We start from the raw sequence: 20,214 nt of genomic DNA on the forward strand, positions 1-20,214 counted from the left end.
ATGTGACATTTTCAGTCAAAACTTGAAATATAAAGTCTCAGAGAATATACTGTACTATTACAAGTATTGAACCATCATCTGTTTAGATTTTACTAAACCAGACAGTAGAAAAATATAAGCCTATACACATTTTCAATTTGAAATGAAGGAAATAAACATGCGTTATGAATGTGACAAAAAAGGACAGAAACTTTTGAGACAACATACTTTTCAGGAATTTATGTGAATTAAAATGTACAAACCAGAAGCAAAAATTTAAAGGGATGGCTCGTCATAGAACATAAAAGAGTCATATTTTAATTCGCATGTGGCCATTTATGAGGAATATGGACCGTTATGGATATGACAAGGCCGCACTTATATGACTATGAGAAAATAACGTTTTAAAAATAAAAAAATATTTTAAACCTAAATTAAATCATATTTAAGAAATATTGACATCTGAGCTTTAAATAAAAAAACAGTAATTTTATGGAATTTTTATTTTACAGAAATTTCTTTTTTTTAAATGCGGTCAAAATTACAGAAATAAACTAAGTTTACAAGTTGTTTGTAAAAGTAGGCCTACATGAAAAACTTATTTATTTTTACAAAAAAATATATTTTTCCTGGCATTCCAGCTAGCGGAATATTACCGCTTTTTTTCTTTACTTTTCATTGTAAGGTTGACATTTACATGGAGTTTATAATATATATATGTAACATGCTTAATGGTCCTAAAATAGGCTTCAGTTTCTTGATCCAGAATATTATTGGGTCCCTCCCCTTTTGGTCAAATGTTACCCTTATGAGACTCACCTGGAGAATTAATGAGAGTAATGTTTATAATATTTTTCTATAAACTCTCTCAAACAAGCATTTTAAAATTTCATCCAGAATCCATGAAAAAAAACACAAAAAAACAGTGAAAGCACAATTTCATTTCATTCGAGTTTTTTATTTGGAGTAGGAAAGCCACTGACATGTTATTGCAGTGTTGCATATCAATGTCATCAAATTGGTAAAAATATCCTATGGCAATAACATATTAAGGCCGATAGTGTGTCTATCTTCGGTTGTTTGTAGATGGTTCCTCAATCTGTCATGTACACAAGCATACGCGCACATGAAACACACAGAAAACTCACAAGAATCCACTAGTCAAGAACACAGAGTGACTCTCAATAGAAAACAAGAGACGTCAACATTTAAATAAAGGTTTGCAAATTGAGAACCAGCAATTTGCATAAGGAACAAACACATTTGATGTGTGTTTTTTGTCATTTGTGTCAATAATCAAAGGAAAGCTTTTTTGATTAACACATGACAACCCTTCATCAGGTTATACTTACCATTACGACTTAAAACTCAAGATGGTTAAAACACCAAGTCTTCATCATCATGCTATGTGTCAGGTTTTAAATTACAATAAATAAATGGTAATTTTTCCGTTTTTTTCTCTAGAAACTGTCGCTTCCTTCAGACTTTAAAAACAATAAATTCATATTCCAATTTTTATGCTGGTTTCAATAAATTATTTCCTGAACTTCTAATGACCTATAAAGACTTAAAAGTGAAAAGTACATATAACCAGCAAATCCCATGACAAACCTTTGACCTCTATAAACAGAAATCACGCACACACCACACACGAATCTTGTAAAAAAATAAAGCTGCGACTGGACCACACGAATATGACAACTTCCTAAAGCACAACAAAAAGAATACCTAAAACAGCAATCAGTCATTAAGCAAATCGATAAATAACATAGGCATATAAATAGACTAATAAATAAATAAAAATATATAAACAAGATCAGTATTGATCAGCCTTCAGTACTGAGAGTTCAGTAAGTGCTTCAGAATCTACAGTTGATTTTATTTTACAGTACGTACTGTAGTGAAGGCTGCTGCAGAGCGAGTGTGCTCAGTCGAACCACACACAGAGATAAAAACACAGTAAAAATGGTTTGAAAAATAAATACACCGTGAACCAGGAGTTTTCTTACCATAAATGTTCCAAGAAATAAGAAAAACCTCATTCTCCAGTGCCAAGCCACTGGTTACCAGTCCTCACATTGACTATTACAAAACAACAGGTTGATCGGGACACTAACTGCTACGTGACTGTTCCTGCAAATAAGACTGGCATCTGTGGACGGAGGAGTGCTAAGAACATCTATCCCACAATGCTAAGAAACCTTCAGGCAAAGGAAGGCAGAGGTGATTCTTCCAAGGGCACCAAGAGAGCGTACCAGGTGAAACACAACAGCAAAAAGCATGGAATGAACTCAAGAACCACAGAAATGGTGGGCTCTGAAGAAAGATCATTTTTTGGGTCCCCACGCAGATGTCTGTTTTGGTGCTACTCCGGATCCGAATGTAGGGAATTCTTCAGCACTGCTCATGTCAGGTGCCTGGAAGTCACAAAAAAGGGAAAATGGAACGATTATAAGGACACTGACAATGATCGACTAGTACATCTCAATTCTTTCCGATCTAATTCTTTCCATTAAACTAAAAAATCTTTAACAAGAATAAAACATTTGACAAAATGACACTTTTTGACAATTCCCCCTGATCAATATATTTTATACAATGGATTTATAACCTTGTTCCCCTGTGCATTCCACGGGGCGTCCCGCACAACAAAGCCTTTAGCCAGGACTCTGTTGTCATCGTCATTTCCTCCAATCCCCATCGCCTTAGACGGAGGCTTCATATAAGCTGCCATAGTCTCCGTCTCTGTGACGGTCAACATCTGAGAGAGAAAACCGTTTCAAAAGCAAAACGGGATGCGGGTAGTTGACAAATAAACCGTAAATGTGTCCTATGGTGTGACAGCAAAAACTTAAAAACTCTCTTATGCTATTTTATATAGTAAATATAAATATGAATAATCCTAAATTAATATTAAGTTTGTTTTCTCCATTTTTGCTGTCAAACCAGACACACGTACAGTATATTTTTCAACTACCAACGATCCAAAAAACAATCTGCACTGGATTATACACTCACATATTCTTCCTCCAGATTGAGCAGATGGTCAATGGCATTATCAATATTCTCAGGCAGACCTGTGACGGTGACCTTGTTTGGATCTTCAGAGCCTGGCTGAGGAAACCGTATATCGACCTGAAATCAAGGATATAATTAATAAGCCATATACTGTGAGATCCAACTATACATTTGTGTGTAATAAACGACAATGCGATCCAAATTTGCCTTTTTAACCCTGCATAGTTTAGATGATTAATAGGGCTGTCACGATTATGAAATTTGGCTGACAATGAATTGTCTAGTAAATCATTGCGATTATGACGATTAATTGTCTGATTTAGGGCTTTGGCGATTAATTGTCTGTTTTAGAGCTTTGACATTTAATTCTCATACATTTTTTATTCAGCTTTGAAACGACCATATTGCTCTGAATATAAAAAAATATGTTTTTTTTCTTGGAAATACATCGGAAAATATTGGTTTATCATATATTATGTACATACATACATGTATATTAAGTAAATTAGGGCAGTCATGGAGTCGGAGTCGGACTCGTGACCAGAAGGTTGCCGGTTCGATCCTCAGGGCCGGCGGGTAACGACTGAGGTGCCCTTGAGCAAGGCACCTTACCCTTACTTGCTCCCCGGGTGCTGCAGTGATAGCTGCCCACTGCTCCGGGGGTACGTGTGTTCACTACTCTCTGGATGGGTTAAATGCAGAGGGCACATTTCGGGTATGGGTCACCATATCTGACTAATAGGTCACTTTCACTTCACTTCTAAATTGATCAGGAGTGAAGCCACCATTAAAATGCTATCAGTCATAGAAAAGCTTCTAGTCTGTTTTTTACAATAGTAAAACAAGACTACAATAAAATTTTATTTCTATGTTAATGAAATTTTGGTAGACTGGTTTTCACACTGAAATAATATTAAATTGTACTGCAGGTTATTTTTATGGTATATGCTTTGTTTTTATTGTGTTGTGGTGGTACATTTTACAAGTATTACAATGCTTTAGTTACAATAAATACACTAAAATACACTCACCTAAAGGATTATTAGGAACACCATACTAATACGGTGTTTGACCCCCTTTCGCCTTCAGAACTGCCTTAATTCTACGTGGCATTGATTCAACAAGGTGCTGAAAGCATTCTTTAGAAATGTTGGCCCATATTGATAGGATAGCATCTTGCAGTTGATGGAGATTTGTGGGATGCACATCCAGGGCACGAAGCTCCCGTTCCACCACATCCCAAAGATGTTCTATCGGGTTGAGATCTGGTGACTGTGGGGGCCATTCTAGTACAGTGAACTCATTGTCATGTTCAAGAAACCAATTTGAAATGATTCGAGCTTTGTGACATGGTGCATTATCCTGCTGGAAGTAGCCATTAGAGGATGGGTACATGGTGGTCATAAAGGGATGGACATGGTCAGAAACAATGCTCAGGTAGGCCGTGGCATTTAAACGATGCCCAATTGGCACTAAGGGGCCTAAAGTGTGCCAAGAAAACATCCCCCACACCATTACACCACCACCACCAGCCTGCACAGTGGTAACAAGGCATGATGGATCCATGTTCTCATTCTGTTTACGCCAAATTCTGACTCTACCATTTGAATGTCTCAACAGAAATCGAGACTCATCAGACCAGGCAACATTTTTCCAGTCTTCAACTGTCCAATTTTGGTGAGCTCGTGCAAATTGTAGCCTCTTTTTCCTATTTGTAGTGGAGATGAGTGGTACCCGGTGGGGTCTTCTGCTGTTGTAGCCCATCTGCCTCAAGGTTGTGCGTGTTGTGGCTTCACAAATGCTTTGCTGCATACCTCGGTTGTAACGAGTGGTTATTTCAGTCAAAGTTGCTCTTCTATCAGCTTGAATCAGTCGGCCCATTCTCCTCTGACCTCTAGCATCAACAAGGCATTTTCGCCCACAGGACTGCCGCATACTGGATGTTTTTCCCTTTTCACACCATTCTTTGTAAACCCTAGAAATGGTTGTGCGTGAAAATCCCAGTAACTGAGCAGATTGTGAAATACTCAGACCGGCCCGTCTGGCACCAACAACCATGCCACGCTCAAAATTGCTTAAATCACCTTTCTTTCCCATTCTGACATTCAGTTTGGAGTTCAGGAGATTGTCTTGACCAGGACCACACCCCTAAATGCATTGAAGCAACTGCCATGTGATTGGTTGATTAGATAATTGCATTAATGAGAAATTGAACAGGTGTTCCTAATAATCCTTTAGGTGAGTGTATGTCATATGCAGGCACTACAGCTCCCCCTAGTGTCTTCTATGGAGATGTGCAATAACTGCGATGATCTGAAACCATCGCAATGAGGCCAAATAATCGCGATGAGACGATTATTTAATAATCGTGACAGCCCTAATGATTAAGCAGAATACATCATAAAAGAAAATAAACTTCACTATTAAGCATCACTATTAGCAGATACATCATCGCATCGTCGCTCTTACTTTGAACTCCTCCATGAGTTTCCGGATGGCCTTGCCACGAGCTCCGATGATGCGAGCGTGGACCCGCCGGTCCAGCCGGATGTCCACACTCACCATTTCCTGCAGGTCCGCCACCAGCTGTTCTATAGCCGCCCTGGCCTCGTTGGCATTTCTCTCATACCCGGAAATTACTATTACCTCCTAAAGAAAGAAATGCACGTGGACAGAGATGGAAATCAGATGTCAGGTATGACAGGCACGAGGTACAGAAAAAGCTGAAGAATGCAGAACCGGTTTGAGTGAAAGCACGAGGAAATGCATGTGAAAATATTCTGCCTTCAAGACACAGTAGAGTGTTACTGGCATATACACACCTGCTGCTCATCGCTCTTGTCAGGGAACTGCACGTTGACATCGTAGTCTTTGCGGATTTGGGAGATGACGGTTCCTTTGCGGCCTATTATTTTTGGGTGGTATTTGGGGTCTACTGACAGGGTCACCTTAAAGCTTCGCAAAGCCTTTAAACAATAAGATTTATTATTGAAGTACAAGTTTTCAAGTTTTCTGGCTGTAAATTGAAATTGTGTAATGTTGTACCCGATGCTCCTGCTCGGCCTGCAGTTCTTTGACTCTCTCCAGCAGCCCATGTCTGGCCCGCTCCACACTAGTCACCTGACCTGTGATCTTTATGACATCTGACTGTTGCTCAGGCTGAGGAACCCAAATATTCACCTATGACATCACAACACAGACACACAAACGTCTAAAAGCAGCTTGAATGTTGATCTCCGGTTGTGTAATACAAGTTCAGGATGACAAACCTCATAGTCCTCCATCATTTTCCTTATTCCACTTCCTTTCTGTCCTATGATGTAACGGTGAAGGTCATAGGGAACCTCAACATCAATCGTCACAGGAACCAGAGCCTTCGGTGTAACAGGAAGAGAAAAGGAAGGAAACAGAATGAAATCAATCCATACTTCTACAGAAGGAAAACAAGATAACCAAAGACGTACAAACAAATTCCTTACAAGCAAAGCTGCGTGAGCCAGCTCACACTTTTCCGTCCGACCTGTTATGGTGATAATGTCACACTTTCGAGGCACGATGTCAGTATCTCCGTTCTCTTGAGTCGCAGGTTCCTGAGCTGCCAGCCACAAAGAGAACAAGCACTGAGCTTGTCAAACTCATCATCAATATAAGGAACAAAAAAAATCAGTGTAGAGAAGTGACCTGCAGGCTCATCTCTGTCTGGAAATTTGATCTGGACTTCATGTTCTCGTGTTATTTGCTGTATCTTGCAGCCTTTGGGTCCCATGATGGCTCTGTGGTACCGCTGGGGAATAACCACCTCCACGCTCACCTGTGACTCCTGTTGACACACCAGCACACAAAAATAAAAATTCTGTCATCGTTTATTCACTCTGTGTTATTCAAAACCTGTATATGACTCTGCGGAACACAAAAGAAGATATTTTGAGTAATGTCTCCATACAATGGAAGTCAATGGGGATCAGTGTTGTTTGGTTACCCACATCCTTCAAAATATCTTCTTTTGTGTTCTGCAGAAGCAAGAAAGTCTATGCTTACAGGTAGCATAAGTTTCCGCATCCCGACAAAACAACCAGGATTCTTACTTGGAGTTAACCGAATCTGGATTTAAAACTCACCAGATCGCGCACAACCTCCTGAATGCGTTTCTTAGCAGCGTCCACACAATCTCTGGGTCCTTTGAGGGTGACGCTGTCGCTGTGCGTGCCCGTGCGTGGGAAGCTAACAGCCACACCCCCGTACTCCTCCGCCAGCTCTCTCAGCACCTGCCCTCGGCGACAGACAAAGTGACGGTGATGCCGGGGGTCCACAACCATAGTGTCCTCAATGACATCATCCTGTTGCCGATGACATCATCAAGAGCAGGTGCAGAATAAAAACAGGAAAAAAGCTTTAATCTATGAGGTAGAATTCAATCAAAGCAAGTGTTTTTTTTTTTAAACAGTTTGCTTTTTGTCATACCAGGTTTTTAATGAGGATCTCCAGTTCTTTCTGGGCGAGCCGTACGGCTTCCTCTTTACCCATGATGGTAATACTCTCCTGTTCTGGCTCATCTGGCGAAGGGAAGATGACCCGTGCTCCGGTTCGGTCTCGCACACGACGGATATTAGCTCCCCCTCGGCCTATCAGGAACTTGTGGTACTCAGGTTTTGCCTGAAGCTCTACTGAGAAGTTGCTGACTTGCTGGTGGAAAAATAGACAAATGTATAATTGCAACAAAAACCACATTTAAATGTGGTTATAGCGCTACTAATAAAGTCTAGCCTTTTTGTATTGGGGGTCCCTGAGTTGGCTTAAAGTCTGGATGGGGGGGTCCCTAGATGACAAATGCTATGTAACATCATCTCACAATTCACCTTCTCCTCGGCCAGCTGCAGCAGCTGTCTCTTGGCTCTCTCCACTTCATCTGCAGGACCTCGGATGGTGACCTTGTCCAGCCCTGAGCCCTCTGCAGGAAAGTGGATGTGGACACCACCGCACTCTTCCATCACAGAGCGCACCAGACTGCCCTTCGATCCAATCAGAGAGTTATGCAGCTTGGCTGGTATGGAAACCTCCGTCTCCTTCAGGTTGGCCTGGGAAGATGAATCAAGAGTATGAGAGAGAAGAAAATACAGAGGAATACAGAGCACCTCCAGCATTCTGTTTCTCTCACCAGCTCATTCTGTATGGCGAGGACTCGGTCTCGCGCAGCTTCACAGTTGCTCTTCTTCCCCGTGATCACAATCATCTCAGAGTTGCTGTTCTCTGTCGGGAGGTCGATCTTTGTGTTGGTCTCCTCACGTATCTGTATAGAAACACAACACATGACGAATGTCTCACAATCATGCTACAAAACAGACACGATGAGCAAAACATTTGAAAATATCCTAACCTTTTTGATGTTGGCACCTCCTTTGCCGATGATGTTTTTGTGGAATTGCTTGTGGATGGGCACGGATATTGAAAAGCTGTTTTCAACCTAAAAACAAGAGAAAAACAGACAAAAAAGACAGTTTTTTTCTGAAATTCACTATTTCTAGGTATGTGTTTAGGTAAAATGATCGTTTTTGTTTAATTCTGTGAACTAATAACGATATTTTTCCCAAATTTCAAATAAAAATATTGTTTCTGTTTGCATTTATTTGCAGAAAATAAAAACTGGAGAAACAGGTCAAAATAACAGAAAAGATGCTCTGCAGTATTTGAGGTCTAATAACAGAAATAAAAGTATTTAGGAAAAGTTAAAAAAATATTTTTTTATGTGATAACCTAGAGTTTTATAACAGTTTTCACGTGTCTTGTCATGCTGTCGGTCTTTCACATTGCTGTTGGATGACTTTACGTGAGGTTTGATTTTTTTAAAATTCAACAGACATTGGACTGGAATGGCCACAATACATCTAGAAATGCTGTTTAAATGAAAATTTGAAATAGTCTCTTCATTTTTTCTGCGACTGTATATAATTATTAATTAGACACAGAAAGCTGAAGTCATAAAAGCAAACCGCTTTTCAACAGCTAATTATTGTTCTTCAAAACAGAAAGAGTTCCTTAACTGCTGACGTGTGAACAAAACAAAAAACTATGAGCCGCAGGCAAAAGGTACAGTATGTTCATTTCATGACAGTCAGAGCAGCTAATAGCTGTGAAATGTGTGAACATGCATTAGTCACTAAGCGCAGGTTTCAGTAGTACCAGCTCAGCGATGAGTTTTTGTAGAAACTTTGCACATTTCTCAACTTCGTTTTTAGGCCCTCGGAGCTGCACGATGTCGCTTTTCTGTTGCTGGTCTGGAAAGATGATAATGACCTGCAGAAAATGAACCAAAGGCATCTAAAAAACTATTTACCAATGTGTACAATGAGCACACATGTCAAGAAACTAAAACAAACACATTATATAAAACAGACAAAAGAAGCTGTATGCACCTCAGGAAACTTGTCCCTCACTTCTTTGATCTTCTCTCCTTTCTGGCCAATGATGGTACGGTGAAACTTCTGCTCTATGATCAGATCCTTCTTGCGTTCATTTTCCTAGAGTGCCACATATGCCAGATGTGGAATTATGCCAGGACAAAAGATTTCCAGTTGTTCCCAAACTGGGCATTATGTAGGGTAAGTCTCACCATACGCTGGGCCATGTCCATTAATTCCTTGCGAGCGAGCTGTACTCCCTGAGGATCACCTTCTATCCGAACCAGCCCACAGCGATCAGAGTCCTGAGGAATCCTCACTGACACCTTATACTGCTCCTTTATCCGATTTACTGAAAGAACACCACGTGCTTCATTTATCAACTCATTTATTCATCTTCTCTGTTCAAAACATCACTGATCCTATCAAAATCAATTTGTTTGGATAAATCTAAGTTAACATAATGAGACAAATAGAATATAACTAATACAGTCTCTGTAGGGTTCTATGAAAATGTTGACACAGAGTAATATTTGAATAGGGACGTATACATTAGCAACTGTTGCATGTTTATATTGACACTGGCTGTAATTCAATAAGGTGTACAGTAAAACCACAACTTGACTATTCAATCAAAACTTTCTCTAGCTGTGTCACGAGCTCTAATTCGTTCCAAGCTACGGAACGTGAAAGTAGTTCTGGATTAATCATATCAGAAGGGGTTTTAATTTACTGTTAGCCCCATTTTTGCCAATGAGATGTCTGTGGAACCGCTGGTCAATGTTAATCTCTGCATAGTCCATTTTTGCCATCTGATGAGAGAAAATAGTATGTTTATACTTCTAAAATATAGTTTCAACCAAGCAGACCAAACTTTAAAAACATGATTAAGTGAAACTATCAAAATTTAGTTCTTATCCATTAATAATATCCATTCTTAAAGGGATAGTTCACCCGAAAATCATCATTTACTCGCCCTCTTGTCATTTTACACTGACTTTCTTCTGCAGAACACAAAAGAAGATATTTTGAAGAATGTCGGTAACTGAACAACAGCGGTACCCATAGACTTGCATTGGTTTTGTGTCCATACAATTGAAGTGAATGTGTACCGGCATTGTTCAGTTACAAACTTTCTTCAAAATATGTTCTTATGTGTTCTGCAGAAGAAAGAAAGTCAAACAGGTTTGAAATGACAAGAGGGTGAGTAAATGATGACAGAATTTTCATTATTGGGTCAACTATCTCTTTAATGTAATGCTTATTGGTTGATATTGATGCGTAATGCGTTCTCTATGTTTTACTTGAACTGATATTAAATTTAAAAAACTATTTTTCTCTGACCAGGTCTTTGATGATCTCCTGTATCTGAGCTTGGGCTTGTTCCACCTCTTCTGTTGGTCCCTCCAGACTGATCCGTTCATCTCCATCAGTAAACTCTATATGCACCTAGTGATGACATAAAATTACCCCCAAAAAGTGTACATTTTATTTTCAGGTTGGCGTTTAAATCTATGTAGCTAACATTTAATATCAATTCTTTATTTAGAGGTGATTCGCATTTACAAAAACATTGACTTAGTATATCCACAAATAACACTATATTCTAAATATAATAATAGCTTAACATTGACAATATCTTTTCACTACCTTAGGCAGTTGCTGTGTGATGCGGCTGATGTTCTGTCCTTTCTTGCCGATGATAAATCGATGAAGCCAGGGCGGAGCAATCACATCCCCCACTATCACACTTTTAGCCTGCCAAACACACAGTGCCCTGTAAAAATCTGCCTATGCCGTGTTTCTCTTGAAATATTTTGCTCTACCCTAATATTTTCAAACATGCATTTTACCTTAGCGTACACCTGTGTGAGGGCCGGACCCAGCTTATCAGGTTCTCCTCTGAGAATGATGGTCTCGGATGCTGAGTCTAGAGGAGGCATCTCCACCGACACCCCTGTGCTCTCCAAGATCTCCTGCAGGGTGTTGCCTTTTGGGCCCACTATGTACTTATGTTGTGACTTCTTCACCTCCACTGAAATTGTGGTCGTTTTTCGTTTCTGGTTGTGGAGAGCAAGAAAGAGGTCAAAAATGTAATGAGATGCAAGTTACTGTGTTAAGTAATTGAAACAAGTACCATTTCTTCATAGGTGGCTCGGATGTGGGCAATCGCCATGGCGACCGCTTCCTTCTCGCCGGTGATAACAATCTCATCTTTGGGCAGGCTAGGTGGTGGGATGCTTATACGAGCACCGGTTTCTTGACTCAGCTCTTGAACAAGTCGATTATACGCACCGGCGATGAATGGATGAAAAGCTTTCTCAAAAGATATACGATCCACTGCACGCTTATCCTAAGACACACAATGAGGTTTCAAAAAGGACACAGTATAGATGATAGAATGGTTCAAGCATTAGTACAGCTAATAAAAATGCTCACCTGCTCTGCGGAGATGAGCTGGATTTCATGGCGAGCTTTCTCAATGCCCTCCTTGGTGCCAGTGATGCGGATGTTGGCGTTGGGATCGTCGGAGCGCGGGATGGTGATCTTGGTGGCTGTTTTTAGCTCCAGCTCCTGTAACTTTTCACCGTTCTTTCCGATCACAAACCGATGGTGTTCTTTCGGAATAATCACAGTCGCTGAGGCCTGCACGAAAAAATTCAGCCTTCAAAATTTACTTTAGCTAACAGACAAAAAATTGCTTAAAGGGATAGTTCACCCAAATATTTTAATTATTTTATCATGTATTCACCCTCACGTGATTCCAAACCTGTATGACTTTCTTACTTCTGCAGAACACAAAAGAAGATATTTTGAAGAATGTTGGTAACCAAACAACATTAGACCCCATTGACTTCCATTGTATAGACACAAAACCACCGAGACATTTCACAAAATATCTTGCTTTGTCTTCCACAAACGATACAGGCTTTACACCACAAAAATCTCAAAACCACCTGATGACAGAATTTTCATTTTTAGGTGAACCATCCCTTTAAAAATAGGACAGAACAAACAAGCACCTGAGTCTGCAATCGGGCTACAATCTCCTTCCTGGCTTTCATAACCGAGTCTAGTTTTCCAGTCACCATGATGGAAAGGCCCTGGTCCTTTGCCAGAGAAAGCTCGATGTGTGCCCCAGTCTTCTGCATGATATCCAGGCACACCTTCGCCTCCTCACCCTCACCGAATTGATTGTTGTCCTTATACCGTCGCTCTTCCAAAGGGACATGGAACACCTGATCAGAAGATAAGACTTGGCATGAGGAACACTCTTCCGTTCCTTTAGTCGCACAAACCATTAGCATAGGGAACGTGTATGTTACCTGAGTGATGACAGATGCTTTGATAGGTCGGATTTTGCTCCAGGCGCCTGCCGGCTCACCTGTCCTGTCTGTTGGAGCGCCCTTGTCTGGTAATGGGGGAAATGCCTCCAGATAAGTGGGTATATAAGCTTCATCCTCTGGCACGCCACCTAAGCAAAGCCGAAAAGAAAAATAATAAGGAATTTAGAGATTGTGGTTCCACAGATTTCAAATAACAATTTACTCAATAATATTCAGTTTAGATATATGTTTATATACGTAATTATTTTCATAAGTGCTGTAAATTTTAAAAAGTATAACACCAAATATGAATCTACAGTACATACTATTGATGCAAATTAGATTGGTCTGGGTTTTTTCCAACCCGCGGGAAATTATTTGGCCTGCCCCAGCCCGCACCGCACCACTGTATCTATTTTTACAACCCGCCCCGCACCCACGACCATTAAAAACATACTAGGCATTGTAATGTAAATGAAAACAGGCTTTGTTTTAGCCTAAAAGTGCTTGGAAACAGCCATTAGATTACATCGCCCTGTAAACTGGCAACAACATACGCTTATGAACCATAGAAACTTTCACTTCAGCCGAAACTGCTGTTGTCTCCTGCTGCAACTATTTATGAGAACCGGTCCCACATTAGATTTAGCAGCTTGAACTTCTTTTCTTTTAATGATGTAACCCGCGGGTCGGGTTGGGGCAGGTAAAGAAATTGTCACTTTATTTGCGGGGCGGGTCATTAAAAACAAAATAAAAAAACATGTATGTTGCATGCAATTCCCTATAGCCTATATTATATATTTGGGAATATATAGTTTCATATATTAATAGGTTCTTTGATAAGGTTACAATACGCAGACCTACGTAGCAACGTAACCTGCGTGATGTCCCCAAACCGAACACATCACGAAAGCGCCAAGCAGCTCCCGCCGCCAGCCACAACAACAAAACAAACGGAGAAATAAAAGTGAAGATGAAAGACGAGGTGAAGGAGAAATTAAGGTCGGGAATTTACATCATTAAAAGAAAATAAGGTCAAGATAGTAAATCTAATGTTTGGAACTGGTGTTGTGCCGAGAAATGCACCCCTGCCAGTATGCACCCCCCTCTCCACAATGGTTAGGGTGAGGATTCGGTGTTAGGGGAGGGGTTAGGATTAGGTGTGGGGAGGGGTTAGAATTAGCCAATCGGACAGCGTGTTATTGAAGGAGGTGCATAATCTGGCAGGGGGCATTTCTCGGCACAAACCGGTTCTCATAAATACACTGAACAAAATTATAAACGCAACACTTTTGTTTTTGCCCCCATTTTTCATGAGCTGAACTCAAAGATCTAAGACTTTTTCTATGTACACAAAAGGCCTATTTCTCTCAAATATTGTTCACAAATCTGTCTAAATCTGTGTTAGTGAGCACTTCTCGTTTGCCGAGATAATCCATCCACCTCACAGGTGTGGCATATCAAGATGCTGATTAGACAGCATGATTATTGCATAGGTGTGCCTTAGGCTGGCCACAATAAAAGGCCACTCTAAACTGTGCAGTTTTATCACACAGCACAAGTTTTGAGGGAGTGTGCAATTGGCATGACTGCAGGAATGTCCACCAGAGCTGTTGCACGTGAATTGTATGTTCATTTCTCCACCATTAGCCGTCTTCAAAGGCGTTTCAGATAATTTGGCAGTACATCCAACCGGCCTCACAACCGCAGACCACGTGTAACCACACCAGCCCAGGACCTCCACATCCAGCATCTTCACCTCCAAGATCGTATGAGACCAGCCACCCAGACATCTGCTGCAACAATCGGTTTGCATAACCAAATAATTTCTGCACAAACTGTCAGAAACCGTCTCAGGGAAGCTCATCTGCATACTCGTCGTCCTCATCGGGGTCTCGACCTGACTGCAGTTCGTCGTCGTAACCGACTTGAGTGGGCAAATGCTCACATTCGATGGTGTCTGGCACTTTCACGGATGAATCCCGGTTTTCACTGTTGAGGGCAGATGGCAGACAGCATGTGTGGGTGAGCCATAACCTTAACCCAGCCATTGAAGAGGAGTGGACCAACATTCCACAGGCCACAATCACCAACCTGATCAACTCTATGCGAAGGAGATGTGTTGCACTGCGTGAGGCAAATGGTGGTCACACCAGATATTGACTGATTTTCGGACCACCCTGGACTTCCCAATACAGTAAAACTGCACATTTTAGAGTGGCCTTTTATTGTGGCCAGCCTAAGGCACACCTGTGCAATGATCATGCTGTCTAATCAGCATCTTGATATGCCACACCTGTGAGGTGGATGGATTATCTCGGCAAAGGAGAAGTGCTCACTAACACAGATTTAGACAGAGTTGTGAACAATATTTGAGAGAAATGGGCCTTTTGTGTACATAGAAAAAGTCTTAGATCTTTGAGTTCAGCTCATGAAAAATGGGGGCAAAAACAAAAGTGTTGCATTTATAATTTTGTTCAGTGTAGTTTCAGCAGGAGACAACAGCAGTATCAGCTGAAGTGCAAGTTTCTATGGTTCATAAGCGTATGTTGTTGCTAGTTTACAGGGCGATGTAATCTAATGGCTGTTTCCAAGCACTTTCAGGCTGAAATAAATCCATTTACATTACAATGCCTAGTATGTCTATTTAAGGGTCACGGGTGCAGGGTTGTAAAAATAGATACAGTGGTGCGGTGCGGGTGGGCCAAATAATTTCATAAAAGTGGGACCGCGGGTTGGAAAAAACCCCGACCCGCGCATCACTAGTACATACCATCATATGAACAACCAATCAGTTACTAAACAGATTTATACCTCACAATTCTTAAAGGGACAGTTCACTCAAAAATGAAACTTCTTTCCAAATGTACTCACCCACATGTAATTCTAAACCCGTATGACTTTCTTTTTCTGCAGAACACAAAAGATATTTCGAAGAATGTTTGTTAAACAAACAACACTGGACCCCACTGACTTCTGGACACAAAGCCACTGAGACGTTTCTCAAAATATCTTCTTTTGTGTTCCACAGGAGAAAGAGTAATTTACAGATTTTAAATGACATGAGTATGAATTAAAGATTAAATAATATATATTTTAAGTGATTCCCTACAATAACAAGCAAGTTTCAAGGTCATTTGGAGGTGGACAATAACCTGTAAAATATGTTACAGCAAAAAAAAGAGAACTACTCTGAATGATCCAGTAGACAAATTCAAATTTAAGTTAGACTGATTCTTGAGTCTTTTGGACTGATTCAAAAGACCCAGCTCATAAGAGTCATTCGCTTCCAAGTCAGACTACATTGGTCATGCTGTTTGTTTGTTGCTGCATGCAACGCAATACAACTGGTTCTTGGTTCCCGGTTTTTAATATAAACTAGTGCTGTCAACGTTAACGCGTAAACACATGCGATTAATTTTTTCAGATTAAAAATATGTAACGCCATTAACGCAGCATCCGTTTTTCTTCTGTCATCATTGTCTAGCGTTACATTATATAATCACGCTCTTATTCATATAAAGGCCTTTAAACTATTTAGGCGCCATTTGAGATGGTTGTATTGACACGTCCAGTATAGATTGACAGCTTCTGGCTGTGGAACATAGCTCGGCGCAGCTCAACGCGACAGCGGACCCGTTTGGTGAACACACGGGCTAAAGGCTGCGTCAGAATCTGTCAGACAGCGCACCTGCATTAAGTTTTCTTTGCCGCTTGAATGAACAAAAATACGCAAGATTATGCCAGAAAGCACATATTGTCTAGTATTTTCGCAAGCACCGCATTCAACGAGTTAAATAAAGTCTTGAATGCAAAGAGTTGTGAAAATATGATGCGCATTAGACCTGTTTAGAGCAGCAGCTCTTAAAGGGGCCGCGTTCTTAAACGTGCTGCTGTGACTCTTGTCACTAATGTTAATCAAAGAACAAAAGAAAAGAAAAAATCAATGTGATTTTGTAGCTTTAATGAGGATTCTTTTTTATTTCATGTATTTAGCAGTAAAGACGGTAAAGTGTTTGAGAACTTTATTTATTTTCGTTATAGGCCTTATTTCCTACCTGGCACACTTATTATAATGAGTTTGATTAGTAGAAAAAAATAATATATTTAATAAAGACATCAGTTGCAAAGCCAACAATATTAGAATGTTGGCTTTCATTGATAAAATGATGCTGTTAAAGAAATGTACTGTTTCCACATTAATTTGGAGATAAAATGTGAAATTATTAGAATGTAAAAGTATATTTAAAAACATAAATGCTGTGTTGGATTAGTTAGTTCATTTTTTTAAATCGATTGACAGCACTAAAATAAACATGTTAAAAAATGAATAGTGTATGTTTAATTTCACTATAGGTGTGCGATTAATCGCAGTTAATCACACGAAAAGGGTGTGATTAATCGCGATTAAAAATATAATCTATTGACAGCCCTAATATAAACATGTATCTTCATAATAATCTCATGACTTTATATTCATTGTCAAAAAAACAAAGCAGCATAAACATCCACTGCATAAACATTTGATGAAGATGGCGATGTTTTAACCACAGCCGTCATACCCGTGATCTTAATGTCCTTCAGCCCACTGCGGTGCTCCGCAAAACTCTCCTGAGTCAACACTGCCACAGAGCTCATGTTTCAAGACCTGATCCGCTATCCTGCAGAGACCAAGAGGATGTGGAGGGATGTAAAGATAGAATCCAAACACATGACTTTAAAGAAATCTCACTTAAGAGAGCAAAGCAGTCACAGTTTGATTACTTTCATTTGTGTGATAAAGTCAGGCTGTGTGCATGCTGAGTTCTGTATTCTCAGCGGTTCCTGAAGCCCAGCAGGGCCCGACACACACCGCCATCTCCCTGAGCCCAACCGCTCCTCTCCCCACCTGAGCTCTCCAATTAAAAACCAAACACATGAACGCTACAGCTGTGAATTCTACACGAAAGCCTGTGTGAGGCCAACTACTGTAACCATTATTGATCTGTATTAAAACCAAGTTGAACTGATAAAGTAGGATGATGTGACAATGAGACTTTTTGCATAGCTCAATCAGAAAACATTTCTCTGAACTGCACTGAAATGTATTGTAGAGTGTTAAGTTAACCTTACATGCATATTACATTTACATTTATTCATTTGGCAGACGCTTTTATCCAAAGTGACTTACAAGTAGGAGAGCATATAACATTTTGTCAACACGCTAAACAGTACCGTTAGTTTACAAGGCCATGATACTAAGAGGACTAAAGCTGGAGTAAGCAAGGGAGAGAATGAACAAGATTTTTTTTAGACACAAGACATAGACAGATATTATAATTTATCAAGTTTCGTTAAATTGTTCTTTGTTAAAGACTCATCTATTTTTCTTTTTTATGCTTTATTTTCTCCCTCTATTTTGTCAGAGAGACAGAAGCAAAAACTTAACAAAAGTTTAATCGCATGTGCGTTGACATATAAACCATAAATGTGGTGTGACAGCAAAAATGTAGAAAAAAACTAACAATGAAGATAAATCTCTCTTATGCTTGCTATTATAGATTATGAATATAATCTATAATAATATTTTATTAACAGTTTGTTTTCTAAATTTGTACGGTATATTTGTCAACTACCCATGTACACAAGTAAACCAACGTACATCAAGTATTACAGGTCAGAAATTTATCCAAGTCATTCACTTTTACATTGAATATCAGATACATTATCTATGCATTCTTATATTGTTGGAGGGTTACATCTTTCTTGTTATATTATTATCGCTATTAGGTATTTTTCCTTGACCATCAAATGGGTTGGTATACATTTACATTATGGAAAAAGAAAAATCCATTTCTTCATACACAATATCGTGATTAACTTTTGCTATGTCCTGACTCCTGCCTGTGTGTTTGAATGACTGAGCAACCCCCCAGAATATAAGAAAGCGATCTGCCCTTGCTCACCGCACTTCCTTCAACATTTTTTTTGCCCTAAATGCCAAAATGCAAATGCCACTTCAAAATGAATGACATGTTTTACACACCTGCAAAAGGGTCGAAAACCAGAAAATCCGTCCAGGTGGATGCTACCGAAAGCTCTTCAGTGTCGGTCTGTTTGTTCAGCCCTGTGTGGGTTAGGTTTACAAAGAGAGATCACAGCCAAGCTGGTTACATACTTGACACACAAAAAACAGCATCTCACAGCAGGGACCTCTGAGGTTGACCAGGAAGGGGGGCAAAGACTCAGTGGTCTGTCCTGTGGGAAGCAATGGTGAGATGAAGTGCCAATGATAGCTTCAAGATCACTCTCAGGTGACTCTGTGTCTAATTGGTGTGTGGGTGTTTGTGAATACTGTAGTGAGGGCAAAAATACACACACGTTTTCTATTTACACACGGGATTGACACATTTTACAAATAACCTGTTAACGCTCATTGAAAGAACAAATCGACCGTTTAGTTGAATAATGCATGGAATAAAATAAAGATGTAAGCAGCTAGGTTAAGATTTGTCTAAAGCATCAAAAACTCAATGGGAATTCCAGAAGACAATACATTATAGTCAATCTGCAAGAATAACTGTGTGAAGGACAACAAAGCCGATACATAAATATTATTTGGGTTTTGACGTGTCATAATACATAATCGACTCAGGTCTTGAGAACCCATGCACGATGTTTGCAAATAAATGTGTATTGCGTATTAAAAATGATACAAGTAAACAACAAAACAATCATATATCTATAAAATGCTTCAAGCATCCATCCATCTGCAGGCTCACTGCAGACCTCTAAGTGTCAACAAATACAGGAGGTGTGCTAACGACTCTCCCTCATAGATAACAGCGCGATCCGCATTTACAACCTCCATCGTATGAAGTATGTTGAAGACGCAGTCATTATAGTAGTGTGTCTTACTAGTAAACGTTCAAGCTCGCAATGTAGTATTATCCATTATAGGAGTTTAGCTGGCCAGCTAATCTAATCTGCTACATGAAAGAGCTCGTTAGAATTACAGAGCTAATATCTGACTTATATGTCCCACATACAATAATCAGAGGACACGCAGTTATTAAATATATTGTCAAAAACACGTTGCGATAAGTAGCACATATTAAAAAGATAGAAAAGATGGCTCACCTTATCAAAGAAAAAAGCCTTGCTAAGCTCGTCTATGAACAGTAAACACTGCTGCGGAGAGTCGACTCGCCAAGTGACTCGAATCACTGTGTGAATCAACTGAATCAAATCTGAATCTGTGTGAATCATTTTTTTTGTTACAAAATAAGAAACATACATTTTGTATGGCTTTTTGTCATATATTTTATGTGGTCATCGAATATAAATTACAGAGCTCGATATTAATTATGTTAATTGTTCTTTCGTAAAATAAAATAGGATTTTTTCGTAAGGGTGAAATTGTGTAGCACATATAGTCTTTTTATGTATACATATTTGTTAAACAAGTGTAGTTCGTTTTAGTTTTGCTTTCAAACGAGAATGATGCCAGTAAACAA

The 20,214-nt window shown here is 39.7% G+C and overlaps 1 protein-coding gene across 1 annotated transcript; it reads right to left on the reverse strand.

Annotated features, from left to right (window-relative positions):
- Positions 1-922: 922 nt before the first annotated feature.
- Positions 923-19,912, reverse strand: hdlbpb (high density lipoprotein binding protein b). Its single transcript, XM_057358602.1, has 28 exons — positions 19,838-19,912; positions 18,744-18,824; positions 17,281-17,379; positions 12,719-12,867; positions 12,416-12,631; positions 11,832-12,038; positions 11,530-11,745; positions 11,246-11,452; positions 11,043-11,150; positions 10,737-10,841; positions 10,126-10,204; positions 9,605-9,744; positions 9,408-9,512; positions 9,175-9,288; positions 8,372-8,458; positions 8,153-8,284; positions 7,854-8,072; positions 7,459-7,680; positions 7,116-7,334; positions 6,679-6,817; positions 6,477-6,592; positions 6,267-6,371; positions 6,043-6,177; positions 5,820-5,963; positions 5,467-5,646; positions 2,998-3,114; positions 2,591-2,740; positions 923-2,396 (listed from the first exon to the last, which is right to left on the reverse strand). The coding sequence occupies exons 3-28, from the start codon at positions 17,354-17,356 to the stop codon at positions 2,307-2,309; spliced, it is 3,777 nt and encodes a 1,258-aa protein (XP_057214585.1). The 5' UTR covers positions 17,357-17,379; positions 18,744-18,824; positions 19,838-19,912; the 3' UTR covers positions 923-2,306.
- Positions 19,913-20,214: the final 302 nt, after the last annotated feature.

Source organism: Triplophysa rosa, linkage group LG18 (genome assembly GCF_024868665.1).
Source record: "Triplophysa rosa linkage group LG18, Trosa_1v2, whole genome shotgun sequence".
NCBI classification, from domain to species: Eukaryota; Metazoa; Chordata; class Actinopteri; order Cypriniformes; family Nemacheilidae; genus Triplophysa; species Triplophysa rosa.

Bases quoted from the DNA above. Each gene is read 5' to 3' on its own strand.
- hdlbpb (XM_057358602.1), bottom strand. From the start codon at position 17,356: ATGAGCTCTGTGGCAGTGTTGACTCAGGAGAGTTTTGCGGAGCACCGC. The intron at 12,868-17,280 runs GTATGACGGCTG...GGCTTTGCTTAG, and splicing joins GAAGGACATTAAGATCACGG to GTGGCGTGCCAGAGGATGAA. The intron at 6,818-7,115 runs GTGAGTTTTAAA...GTGTGTCAACAG, and splicing joins AGGAGGTTGTGCGCGATCTG to GAGTCACAGGTGAGCGTGGA.